Source organism: Sphaeramia orbicularis, chromosome 21, assembly GCF_902148855.1.
Source record: "Sphaeramia orbicularis chromosome 21, fSphaOr1.1, whole genome shotgun sequence".
Classification (NCBI taxonomy): Eukaryota; Metazoa; Chordata; class Actinopteri; order Kurtiformes; family Apogonidae; genus Sphaeramia; species Sphaeramia orbicularis.
In genome coordinates this window covers 49,593,068-49,605,661 of record NC_043977.1, presented here as the reverse complement: position 1 = coordinate 49,605,661, position 12,594 = coordinate 49,593,068, and the positions used below count along the sequence as shown (strand labels likewise).

The window sequence follows — 12,594 nt, the reverse complement described above, 5'->3', positions numbered from 1 at the left end:
TTATTGGATCCAACAACACTATATCTGTGTAATTTATTGTTTGGTTAACACATCTTTATTTGGAGGAGCCTTTAGAGTCAAAACAGAAGAAGTGTTGTCTAGTTTAGTGTTTACTATGTAGCTAAAACACAACTTAAACATCTGTGGAATCATGGCTCAAATGCAATGCAGCTTTAACCCTGAAATGGGTCACTACTGATCTGGTTTATATTAAGATTCTTTATTCGTCAGTATATAGACAAGCGTAGACATGCGCCACTTTTAACCCATTAGAACATGCAGACACCACACTTACACTGCAGACTTGGAGCAGTGGGCTCACTATATCATTTGCCCGGGGAGCAAATGCCTTTGTCTGCCAGTCCAGGGAATGGAACCGGCAACCCTCTGGTCACAAGCTGACTTTCCAGCCCTCTAGGCCACAGCTGCCCCAATAATGAAGTTAACTGTCAGTCTACTATACTGTATGTCTTGGAACAGTCTGCCGTGAAATGATCTGAAAACCAGGCTGAGGTTAGCCCATTTTGTTTAAATTTGACCTAAAAGGATGATTGTTTAAATCAGTGTTTGTAAAACTGTGACTATGAGTGTAAATGAATGAATAAATCTGTCAGTTTACACTTTTCTCTGTTGTCATCTAATAGTACTATCTTACATAGAAAAATCAACCATTTAGAAGACATATAAATTTGATAAATCACAATTGTTATTCATTCACATTACTGAAAATGTATGCATATGTGCATAAAACAAAATTAATAGAATCTAAATAAGACCAAGATCAGCTCGTAAAACAGATTTGCCCACCTTTCAGTCATCAAAACCATGCCAATATTCTGTGCAAAAAGGGTTTTCTTCTTGATAGTGTTTTGAGGTTATTACAGCTTTTGCTGAAAAAATTCAATTTGTGACCATGAGAGTGACCCATTGTAAGTCCATCTGTCCCTCCAGTCATCATGGATGCAATATCTTGCCAGATTTGGAACATTTGGTTATATTACTAAAGAATTCATCCATTACCTATGACAGAATTTTGTTATACATCATAATGCTCTGTTGAAGTACTTATCTGTTTACAGATTTATTTTTATCCATTGTTCATGCATTACTTTTAAGTAATGCATGAAATTCAGACACCATGTTTTACACTTGAATTATACATGTCAGGAGTATAGTATTTTATAAATACATACAGTACATATACTGACAACTTCACTTGATGTTGTTTATTATTACTCTAAGCCCTCTGAAAACCTAAAGAAAAGCCTGGGATGTACACTGACATTTGACCAGCTCGCAGATTAATTCAACCACAGATTTAATGGTGTTCTTATGTAAAACAATTTCAATTATTGTGCCTGTTGTAGTATTTTTGTTGACTTTCAAATGAGTGAAGAGGGCAGTGACAAATTATGGAAAGCAGATCAAAGATAATCTATAAATTACCCTCTCATATGGGCTCATCTTCAACCCCTCTAACAACTATTATAACCTGAAAACAAAAGCTATAAACTGTAGTTTCGCATCTCTTGAACTGGTAAAGATCCACACAACAAACAGCAACAGGTAGCAGCATACTTTACTTTTAGGTCATCAGAGGGATTTTAATATTGCTTTATAACACATTGTTTAATATCCTTTCACATTCTTTTGCTCACAACTATGTTGTCACGGCTGATTTTACCACTGAAGGATCTGTCAGCAGCAACACTTCTCCAGACTGTATGGTTTACACATCTGTTACAGGCTCCAGATGTTTTTGGATTCACCTGGCAAGCCCCATTTCTTTCCCCACCTGTTGTCCGTGGCCTCATGACCACGGCCATATGGTTTGTCTACAACAGCTGCTATAGACTGCTGCACATATTAAATGGAGTGAACATGTTTGTTTATTCTTTAAAATTTTTGAGAGATGTTGCTGAAACTTAACGACTTATTTTAGATTTTGCAGAAACTAATGCATTTTCTACTGATATACAGGTTAGGAATGCAAGACCTACAGTTTGGTACTACTTATGTCGCACATTGTAAATATTTCTTTCATCATTTTCCACAGAGCTCTTTTGGTTTTCGTCATCACCCTACCTCTTTTCCTGAGTACCTAAATAAATCTAATTGCTGAGAAGCTATGAATAACACTGACACTAAATTTAAAAATGAAATTCCTCAAAATAAAACTAAACTCACTTTTGCAAGATTAAATAAAATGACATACTTATTCAGGTATCAGACCTGTAATAACCCTGATCTACACCACTAACCAGAATCCACGTTCATCTTCATTAAATGTTCTTTAACAGCAATATAGTGCCCCATTAACAGCTGTTCATTAATTGAGAAGGAATGTAGTAGCCTCTATTCATTCATATTCTGTTAACATTGCACAACAGGAATCCTGTCCAATAACGGGGACTCCAGCTGCCTTGGACTACTCCCTCACCCCCTAACATCCTTCTTCCCGTTCTCTCACTCTCTCTTCCTCACCTGTCAGAGGTGGAATGTTGCTGGCAGATGCAGTCCTCTAGGGCCGGACTCTCTGACAGATGCTTAGTCACAAAAAATGTTTACCAGCTCCTGTTCATAAAGCTGTTTAAAACAAGAGGACTAAATGTAATGATGCATATCAGTTTTTTATAACAGTGGATATAGCTGCATCAATAAAATGAAACTTTTCTTCTGAAAAGCTAGAAAAAAAAGTTTACCTGAAATCTATACATGTAACAAGGAAATATCCCTTATATTAGTAATACGGACTGAAAAAGTAAAAAAAAAAAAAGAAAAGAAAAAAAAAGTAAAGTAAAGTTAAAGAATACAGTTGGTTACATGACCTAATATTTATATTTACATCAAATTTACTGATACCAGCAGAGGTGTTGAATGTCTGCACATAGTTTAATCCAGTGAAAGTATTTGCACTTCCACTTGTTTCAAAGCAGAACTACTGATCCACTTTTTTTACTGCAACAAAAGTGGAAAAAATGTATATTTTCAAAGTGAAAAGTAGGAATGTAGATGTAGATATAGATATAGGAAACTAGCATTACATTTGTCTCTTGTTTTAGTCCGTCTTTTGTGCATCTTTTTGTTACATGTCTCATATCTATTACATTTTCTTTGTAACATCTTACATATTCATCATTTTCATCATTTTGGTCTTGTTGCATGTGTGTAATATGCACTGAAAACTGACAATTCCCTTTCTCTTTGACGAGGTTTTCATCTTGTTTTTTTTTTCATTCACATTATTTCTATTACATCCTTTTCATCTTGTTACGTCTTTTATGCCACTTTAGTCTTGTGACCATTTCATGTATTTTTCATGCACTGATGGATGCACCAAGACATCTCCTTTTCTGTGTGTTATTATATCCATTTATGTTGAAATCAGTTTTGATGCTAGGAGGCTGCACAATACACAATCAGTAATTCTGCTCCAACGCATTACACAAGAGTAACAGATAGTCTATATAGTTATTCCTAAGTGCTATGTAGGGGTAATTTGATACAGATTTAATGTGGAAATGTGGGGAATTAAAGGAAAAATATGTCAGAAGAATACTCAAGTACAGATACCTGAAACCTCTAAAACATAGGAAAAGTATTGTAATACTTTTAGACTTTCTTTTAACTTTGTTGTTTCCCATGCTGATGTAAATCTTTACTTTGTGCATCTTAGTTCACAGAAACTTTCATCCACTGTTTTCCCTGTTATCTAAAAACCTTCCCTTGGGAAAAGTGGTTCTGTAGATCCACTCTGCCCGGGGGTGTGCTGTGGGTCGATCGTCACGGCAGCTTTCCAGCTCTCAGCAGGAAAGGAAGTGGCTCTCAGGGGCAGCACTCAATTCGCCCTCTACTGGGCGGAAGTCAGGCCTCAATGAGGCCGTCAGTCGAATAGGTCATGCTGTCAGAGCACGCCAGAGTTCACATCCTCTCATTAGACTGCAATACTTTCAATGTGTTTTCACTGAAAAAAGACAAGTCAGGGAAATGTAGCCGAAATAGGCTTGAGATAAACCGGGCTTATTGTGACAAGACCATGTAGGTGAAGCCAGGTAGAAAAATAGGACTTGGAAGGTTTACTTTCCTGCATTCGTCCACCTGGCACAGAGGCTCACACGTTGCCTTGTTCAACTTATCCTTTTACACCATGTGCTGAAGACATAAAGATTCTCAGCTGCTGAAGTGTGAAACAGGGCTGCAGCTCGGCTATGTTGAGGTTCAGGTTGTTGTGTTGTGAAACTGTAACATCAAGTTTGGAAATGATCTGCATGCTGGCAGAATGACACCAAGTAGATGGCCAAACAGAGGCCTGTATTTGCAGCTGCATTTATGTTATGTTTGGGAGGAATCTCTTTAAAATATTATGTATAGTTTTGGTATTGAACAAATTCCAAATTACACTGAAACCTTTTCAATATCCAGCCTAAGCAACCCTAGGGTTAGGGTTTTAGCAGAAGAAATGTACGGCCAGAATGCATGTGTTAGACTTCATTACAAAGGAAAAATGCTCTCATTTCTGTGTTTAACACATGTCTTAAATGTATCTTAAACTACATCAATTCAAGCATAGCTCAAATCTAAGCCTTGAATAAGTCTTGGGTGACCTGGTGGATGTTTAGATGTTAAAATTCCACAAGTACTAAGTGATGACATGTACATGCTTCTTGTGAAGCGCATTTAACAGGACGTCAGGCAGACACAAATTTGCTCAAAGAAACAGAGCTGAACAAACAAGCTAGAAACTTTATTTGTTAAAACAAGTATATAGAGTTGCTGTATTACATCTTGCAAGATTGTCATTTTATACATTTACCAACAGTGGTATAGAAAGGCAACTCCTACTGGAAATAATGGCACATGTAATACAATACAAATTAGCAAACATATCAAAATCAGTTTTTACAACTTTTGTAGCAACCAATTCTTTCTATTGGTGTGCCATAGTGCAAACTGTGTTGTTCATAAGACAGAGTTTAATGAAGCATGATCTCAACATTCATACAGCTCAACAATCTATGTTCTCTGTCTTTAACACATTTTTTCATTTTGTAGGCTGCATTCACTGTGCCTTCAGTTCAAGTCCTTCTGTCCAGTAATGTGAAATTACAATCAGAATAATTCAAGTGTATCGGGCAGGTCAGGCTGTTTGGTTGAATAGTTGTAGATTATGATGCTCCGTGGATATGTGGCTGTATGAGTGTTATGGCAGAATACAAGACCTGAAGTGGTGTTTCCCCCCGTGGAACGCTTCCTCTTTTTGTATCTCACGAGTGATCAACCACCAAACAGTCACCTGTGCTGAGGATTTTCCTCCCTGCTGTGCTCTTCAAAGAGCACAATACAATTTTTTTCATGGAATACCAGAGAGAAAATGGCCTAATTTTTACTAATTGAAATGAGTTTAGGTGGGGTTAGGGTGTGTTTTTGAGATTGATTTTTCATTAACCCCCTACTCGCCTTTGTGTTCTACCAGTGTGAAATATCACTCTAAACGGTCTCCAGCTGTGTTTTTCCAAGCCCTTTCAAAAAGTCCATGAGGATTCCTGGTTTCACTCTGAAAACACAATTTAAAAAATGATTACCACAACATAAAGCTCAGCAAAAAGTGTAAAAGCTTGTATGATGACTAGGAGTGGAGTGGAGTGGAATGGAGTGGATGGCGCATGTTTGAGTATGATCTGTTGGCATGGTTGAAATAATGTAGAGAACACTGAAACATGAGAAAATATTGCAAAACTGACTATTTTTTACTGTCTACATTCACTCCCCAAGTCCAACATCTGTTTTTGTGTCCCTGCATCCATCTGACTTCTACAGCAGAGGAAGCAAAGGAAAGAAAAGAAATAGCTTGAGAAAGCGGTGCCCTTTGGGAGGGTCAGGCTATTCATCGCCTCTACTCTGGTTCTATTGTACCGACAAGAAAGCACTGGAACTGGTTGATTGGTTGTGTCAAAGTCTGAAGTCGGAAGCCAGACCGAGCCACAGCAGCCCCACCCATCCGTCCGTCCTCCATTCTTGCCAGGGCCTCAGACCCAACTCAAAAGCATCCACAACGGTCCACCACCATGGAAGGGATCTTGCCATAGATGATCTGCTCTTTGCGGTTAAAGTAGAGCATGTTGATGGGTGACATCTTGGTGGGGGTACAGCAGGGGCCTGCAGTCCCTCTTGGGTTCGCCTTGTTCACCAGGTGGGTGTGCGGGTACTTCTGCAAGTGCATGTACTCACACTCCCCGGAGCAATAGTTGGCCTTGTAGCGCTTTGGGGCAATAATCCAGTCCCAGCCAAAGTCTTCGAAGTCCACTGTGAGTGGATAGCGACAGCAGCGGGACTCTGGTGAGTTCTCATCGCAGTCCAGGCCTGTGTCTCTCGGGGCACGCTTGGGGCCCTCGGAGATCTTCACCTCCATAAATGGTTGCTGGGAAGACATATGTGGAAACTGAGACACACGAACACAGATGATGGCATTCGGCTTACATTTTATAATCTGGTGCCCTTGACCTTTGGCAGCTGGTTTTCAAACATGACATAATATTTTGAATCTCAGAGTTTTAAAGAAATTAAATCATCTATTGGTTGATTAACCAAAGCCATCTTGGTATTCTAATTGCCTCAGAGGCCTGTGCAGGCATTTGTGCCATGTGAAGTGTGTTTGTCATTGATAGTAGTGTGTGCAGTGCATGCAATTACTCTGATCTGCACAGTCACACAAAATACTGTTAGGAATGTGGAGCAGGTGAACTTTTATGTAATCTAGCAATAAGACTTGAGTTCTTGTGGACCGGGCGCCTGTCCAAATGCAGGTGTGTGCCTACATGGAGTCTGTGTTGATTAGCAACTTTCAAAGCTCTTTTAATTCTGGATTCCTTATCCCAACAGTCAAATACATGAATGCTTAAGCACCTGCTGACTCTTCAAAGCCTTTACGGACACAAAAATCTGGGCCAAAAACTTAAAACCTCTATTAACTTAAGTAAAGAAGCTTTTTTTTTTTTGGGTACAATTTGTTGAGTAATAACATGGCACATATTAAAAAGACTGCGTTTTAAGATGCAAACTATGCCACCATAAACGTTTTGCTCTTACATATTGACAGTCAGACGAGCTCTATTACTGTTTTAATGTCAAAATACAGCTTCTTCTCACCAGTCCTTCCTCTCCAGGCTCCGAGGAGGTCACAGCCAAGTCATTTCCCCTCGAATCAAACGCGTTGATCTCGATTCCCCAGTTGGTCTCCGGCTGCCGCAGCCACACGCTCAACACTTGTTTGACGTCTATACTTTGCCAAGAGCTCACTCCGGCGCTCACGTCGATCTTTAGAGAGCGGATCCGTATGTGCCTGCTCCCGTCCGTGACCGGCATGAGGCGGGAGATCTGGAGGAACACGGTGGTGTCCTCGGACGCCGGCCTCAGATGCACCCACAGCTGAGCCCGCAAGATGCGACCGGCTTGGATCTTTTGAGCGAACGAGAAGAAACAGCATTTGGGCTCCTCGTCCACTTGCACGATGGGGTCGGCTGGAGGGAGAGAGGGTAAGAAATGGTTTTGAATACTCATGGAGCTCATCCCGGGTAAGTTATTTCACCTGCGGGACATTTATGAAGCTCTAAAGGTCCTGTATGAAGCACACGGTGTAAAAGCTTATTATTTGAATGCTGACTTTTCAGATCTACAGTAAAACCTACTAAAATTTACTCCCGGTAGAGTCGCCGTGCGCTCTGCTCCGTGCGTAAAAATCTACTCCGCAGAGCGCATTCCACCCACGCGTAAAGCAAATCATAAATAGAGATTAAAAACTCACGTTCAGTAGCCATCATCATTATTGTTTCCGTGATGGCGTGCTCGTCGTCGTCCTCCAGGATCACATCTCTGTTGTCATCTCCGAGCACGTCGTACTGGTCGAGGAGCTGCTGCAGCGGCGGGGCCTTGGGCAGGAGCTGTCTCACTATGTCTCGGCTGATGTTGGGAGCTTCTTTCATCCGCAGTTTGCTCAGAATCTGGGATTTGATCGCGTTTAATCGCATGGTTTTAATCTGCTGTCGGACCTCGCAGGTAGAGCACTGCTCCGTGTCTTCTGCGACGGTGGCGGAGATCTGCTGGTGCGTCTCTTGGCCACTCAAAACTACTGGACCCAAAACGATCAGCAAGCTGAGATAGAGCACTATCTGAGACAGAGGCATTGTCTCTGCAGGTTGTTTGGAGAACGATCCTGTGCTGTGCGTTGGACCTGATGCGCCACTGAACTGGGTTTGGATTAATGTCCCGCACTGATCGGCATCATACTTTATTAGCGCACACCTTTTTATACTCCAACTTTAGCCTCTTTTGTGTCGTCAAAAACTATGATTGGCTGGACAGGCAACAATGACTTTTAACCGACTGACATGAAACCTTTTTTTCGCTGTCAAACCATAAAGGGATTGAGACTGTAAGCATGTGCTGAACGCATCCGCACATGGATAAACGCACTTTTCTTACGGCGATTGCGCAACCTGCGCAGAGGCACAAAGTGTGTGTGTGTGTGTGTGTGTGTGTGTGTGTGTGTGTGTGTGTGTGTGTGTGTGTGTGTGTGTGTGCGCGCGCGCGCGCGCAAGAGAGAGAGAGAGAGAGAGAGAGAGAGAGTGTGAGAGAGAGATGTAACGATTTTCATGTGATATCAAATCAAACAGCTGAAAGACACGATCAACGCTTCTGTAAAACACCAACTAACCAAAAAGAAACCAGTCACTTTCAGTTGGATTAGAGTTAAATGAAAGGTTTTAAAACATTAAAAGGGTGATCATATGTGAATGATCCTTTTCAGATTGTGTGTCTGTGATGAATCATAGTGCAGTACAGTAGTTAAGGCATCTGATCGGATGATTTGCCTCTGCCAGGCTGGAGAACACTCCTAACTGCGATCTTTTCCCGTGTCAGTTCTGTCTTTCACTCTGTGTTGTGTGTGGAGTCCACGTGGCACCAGTTTATATAGAATGTATTGACAGCGCCCTGGATCTCTAATAAACAAGTGGATAAGAAAAATCCAAATCTCTTCAACAGGTCACTGCTGTTTACTGAGGCTGGGGTCTGTGAACAGACAGCGCCACCGTGTGGACAGATACGGTCACATACTGCACACCAGCGGAGTAATGGCACCACAAACTGTAGGTGAAGTATTTAAAGACGGTCAGGTTTTCATCTCAGTCTAACATAGCATTGTGTTGTATTTACCTTGTGTGTGGCGCTTTGACAGAGTGAGATAAGTTACTAAAAAAGTGAGTTTAAACAGCATAAACCTGTAATCAGACAGCACTGATGCATTTTATACAAAACTCTGCACCCTTTAGTAGCTTCTCTACTGATATTTTCTCCCTCTGTGAAAGTAAAGTAGTAACAGTCCATCTGCACATGTGTCAGTGAACATAGAATTAGACTTGAGAATGAAAATGCACTGTTTTTCTTATCTACAGTTTCGCTTGTGAACAATCTGCAAAAAATGCGACATGACAAAGGCTTATAAACATGCTAAAAATATATCGTCCACCAGTTCCATACTTTAAGTAACGTCCTTAGTTCAGATTGACAAAGCTTTTTCAAAAGTTTTTCTAAGATACTTTGAGAACAATTGTCAAATAATAATTAATATACTTACAACATCTCTAAACCCATACACAAATGTAATATATGTCCAGTGAATCTCCAAATTTTTTCATGGATTGAGGATTCCTTGTTTGCTTATATTACACAAACTATGTATAAAAATGTTAGTAATTGGCACAGGTTTGTAAATGTTAATATAATAATCTAAGTACATATTTTAATATGGTTGTATCATATATCTTATAAACTAACATAATGCCACTTTACAATAAGGGTACATTGTAATGGGAAAACAAATAGTTCATAATTAGGTTATTAATTAAGCTGTAAACATTTTATATTTATTGGTAAGTGATTATAAAGATACAATAGTTTCTTGCACTTTGTCATAGAGAGATGTTGTATCTGTTGACCCTCAGATCTCAGTAACTGCTTGGTTTGCATTGACTTGGCCTTTTATCGGTCAACATGTTCGACAATGAATTACTAACATTAGTAACCTGCAAAAGGAAACCTCACTGTAAACAAACATCTTGATTTAACTATGGGGGTAAAACACACACACACACGTGCGTGCGCACACACACACACACACACACGCAAGTTATGACATCAACAGTACTGGTCTCCATTACATTTAAAGCACCACATTTCAGGCCTAAAATTCAGTAAATTTGGCACAAACCTGAAGTACATTTGGACTCGAGGATGACATAAAGAGATTTTAATTGCTAAAGGTTATGGTTCAATGTTATTATTACTTCACAGAAAATATTGTAGTCCACAAATGTCCGTATCGATATTGGAGAGAACTGCATGAAGAGGTTAAGATGTGGAGGCATCTGACTGGACTAACGGACCGTGTTCTCATGTGTTATAACATGTTAATGATGATTTATAAATATTTTAATAATATTCTACTGATACACAATTTAAAAATCTTTTATATACTGAGAACATGTGATCATTTAAAGTGTAATGGGTAACATGACATCATGTGGTACAGAGATTGAAATGTGATCTTGTATTTCTGTATTATAGGCATTAGTCTATAATTTACACAGCTGACAATTGAATAGAATATTATGCTACTTTTTACTTAACTAAACATGTATGAATTCTTCCTTTTATTTTTCTTGCCTGATAAAACTCAAATTTCCCCAAAGAATGATGAGGGTTTTTTTCTATTTACTTTTTGGCATTCAAGTTTTTTGTAGTATATTGTGGTTTCTGTTACTGTGATGAAACACACTTAGGTATACTGTAAATAAAAACACAGTAACCACTTCCATGAAAATGTCAATTCAGTTTGTACAAGACCCCGACGCGTTGAAATCTAAATCTGAACAGTGGTCAGTTTGATACAGCAGAGCATTCAGTCAGAGAGATGAGAACATTCAGTGTAGGTAAAAAATGTATAAAATAAAGAACATTTCCAGGCTCCACTGCCAGACTAACATCATTCAATATAAGCACAAAGGAGAAAAGGCTTGAACTCTTGCCCCTTTACATGCTAAAATACATCATTATTCCTTGAACATTTCATTCTGATCCGCAACATAAAGGCTGAAATATCAAAATCCACTCCTATCTTTGTTTGCTCTCTTAGTGAATAAAACATGTAATAACAGACTTGCAATCAATTACAATGGGATGTTTGACTTTACACAATATATATCTTTCCAATTTAGTCCAGAGGGTAATAGAGTGGTTGCATTGATAGAATAAGTGTTTTAAAGTTTCAGGCCCATTATTACATATACTTTTATTTTCTAGACCGAAAATTTTAGAAAAATATGCATTAGTGGTATATATATTGTGTAAAATCTTGACATGAATCTTTCTTATCTTATTGTTGATGCAGTATTTGTATGGTGACGTCCATGCTCTTCGCTAATCAATATTTGAAAAGACATTGTCCCACAAAGCTACAAATAAATGCAGTTGTAGCAGGAAGCAAGCGATCAGGAAATGGCATCACTGGTAAGGAGGGAGAAAGGAAAAGTTTCAAATCAGACACACCTGAGAGCTGTGTAGAAGAGGGAAATTCAAACAAAGGAGAGACTGGAAGGACGTCAGATTAACATGAGAAGTGAGACTGAAAAGAAAAGGAAGAAATAAAACATAATATAGACTTAAATGAGGAATTTGAAAATGGACTGGTGTGGACCCAGGACTCTTTGGAAGAGAAAATGAGTCCCTGGAGCAGGTGGACCTGTTCCTGCTCAGACTCAGGGGCGGCTCTCTCTCTGGGTTGGAGGACACCTACAGGCAGTTAAGTTCCCCTTTTTCCCAAACTCTCTTGGCTTCTCCCTATGTCTGGCCTGAAAATATCCCTGTGCTCTCCCTCCCCCTACCCGACATACATACACCCCTAACCTCCAACCTGCCCCAGATTGGACCCCATTCATCTTTTTTCCCCTTTCACACACATACACTCTCAACTCTATGAACTGAACTGAACTGATCTCCATACTCATCATCATCCCCCGGAAAGAACTGAACAAACCTGAAGACTGGCCAACAATTTACCCGTGTACACTCACTCTCACATACATACACTCCTACACACTCTCACTCAACGCCCCCCCCCCCCTCCCCCGGTCTACATGTCTTCAATGAACTTTGGTTTACCTAAATTTAATTTCATGTCTGTTTAATGTACTGTTTCCTGATTTAATACTTGTTTGAGTGATGAATATTCTGAAATGTTTTGATGATGATTATGTTGATTCTGAATGACTGATTTAAAATAAGAAAAGTACAAAACCTTAATTTCATGGAGTTGTCTCATATCATTTCTGTAGCAATGAAGTGAGCAGCTGTTTTTTTTTCTGTCCAATTTAAGTCAAATATTTTAGAAATTTGACAGGTTGAGGTGAATTTAAACCATTCTCCTGTCTGGCGCCCAACATTTTTTTTGTTTGGAGAGACTTCTACGCTACACAGTTATTAAAGATCAATAACAAGTATTTGTATTCAGTAGTATTTAAAGGATTCTGTCTTTATTTTGCA

General features: G+C 39.4%; 1 protein-coding gene and 1 long non-coding RNA gene across 2 annotated transcripts; one reads left to right on the top strand and one right to left on the bottom strand.

Moving 5' to 3' along the window:
* Nucleotides 1-4,723: 4,723 nt before the first annotated feature.
* mstnb (myostatin b) lies at nucleotides 4,724-8,443 on the bottom strand. The gene is made up of 3 exons (XM_030125475.1): nucleotides 7,802-8,443; nucleotides 7,147-7,517; nucleotides 4,724-6,418 (listed from the first exon to the last, which is right to left on the bottom strand). Exons 1-3 carry the CDS (start codon nucleotides 8,178-8,180, stop codon nucleotides 6,038-6,040), a joined length of 1,131 nt encoding a protein of 376 aa, XP_029981335.1. The 5' UTR covers nucleotides 8,181-8,443; the 3' UTR covers nucleotides 4,724-6,037.
* On the top strand, nucleotides 7,411-12,158 carry LOC115412815 (uncharacterized). The gene is made up of 3 exons (XR_003934389.1): nucleotides 7,411-7,532; nucleotides 9,040-9,143; nucleotides 11,444-12,158. It is a non-coding gene; the product is annotated as an uncharacterized LOC115412815 (long non-coding RNA).
* The last annotated feature ends 436 nt before the right edge of the window (nucleotides 12,159-12,594 follow it).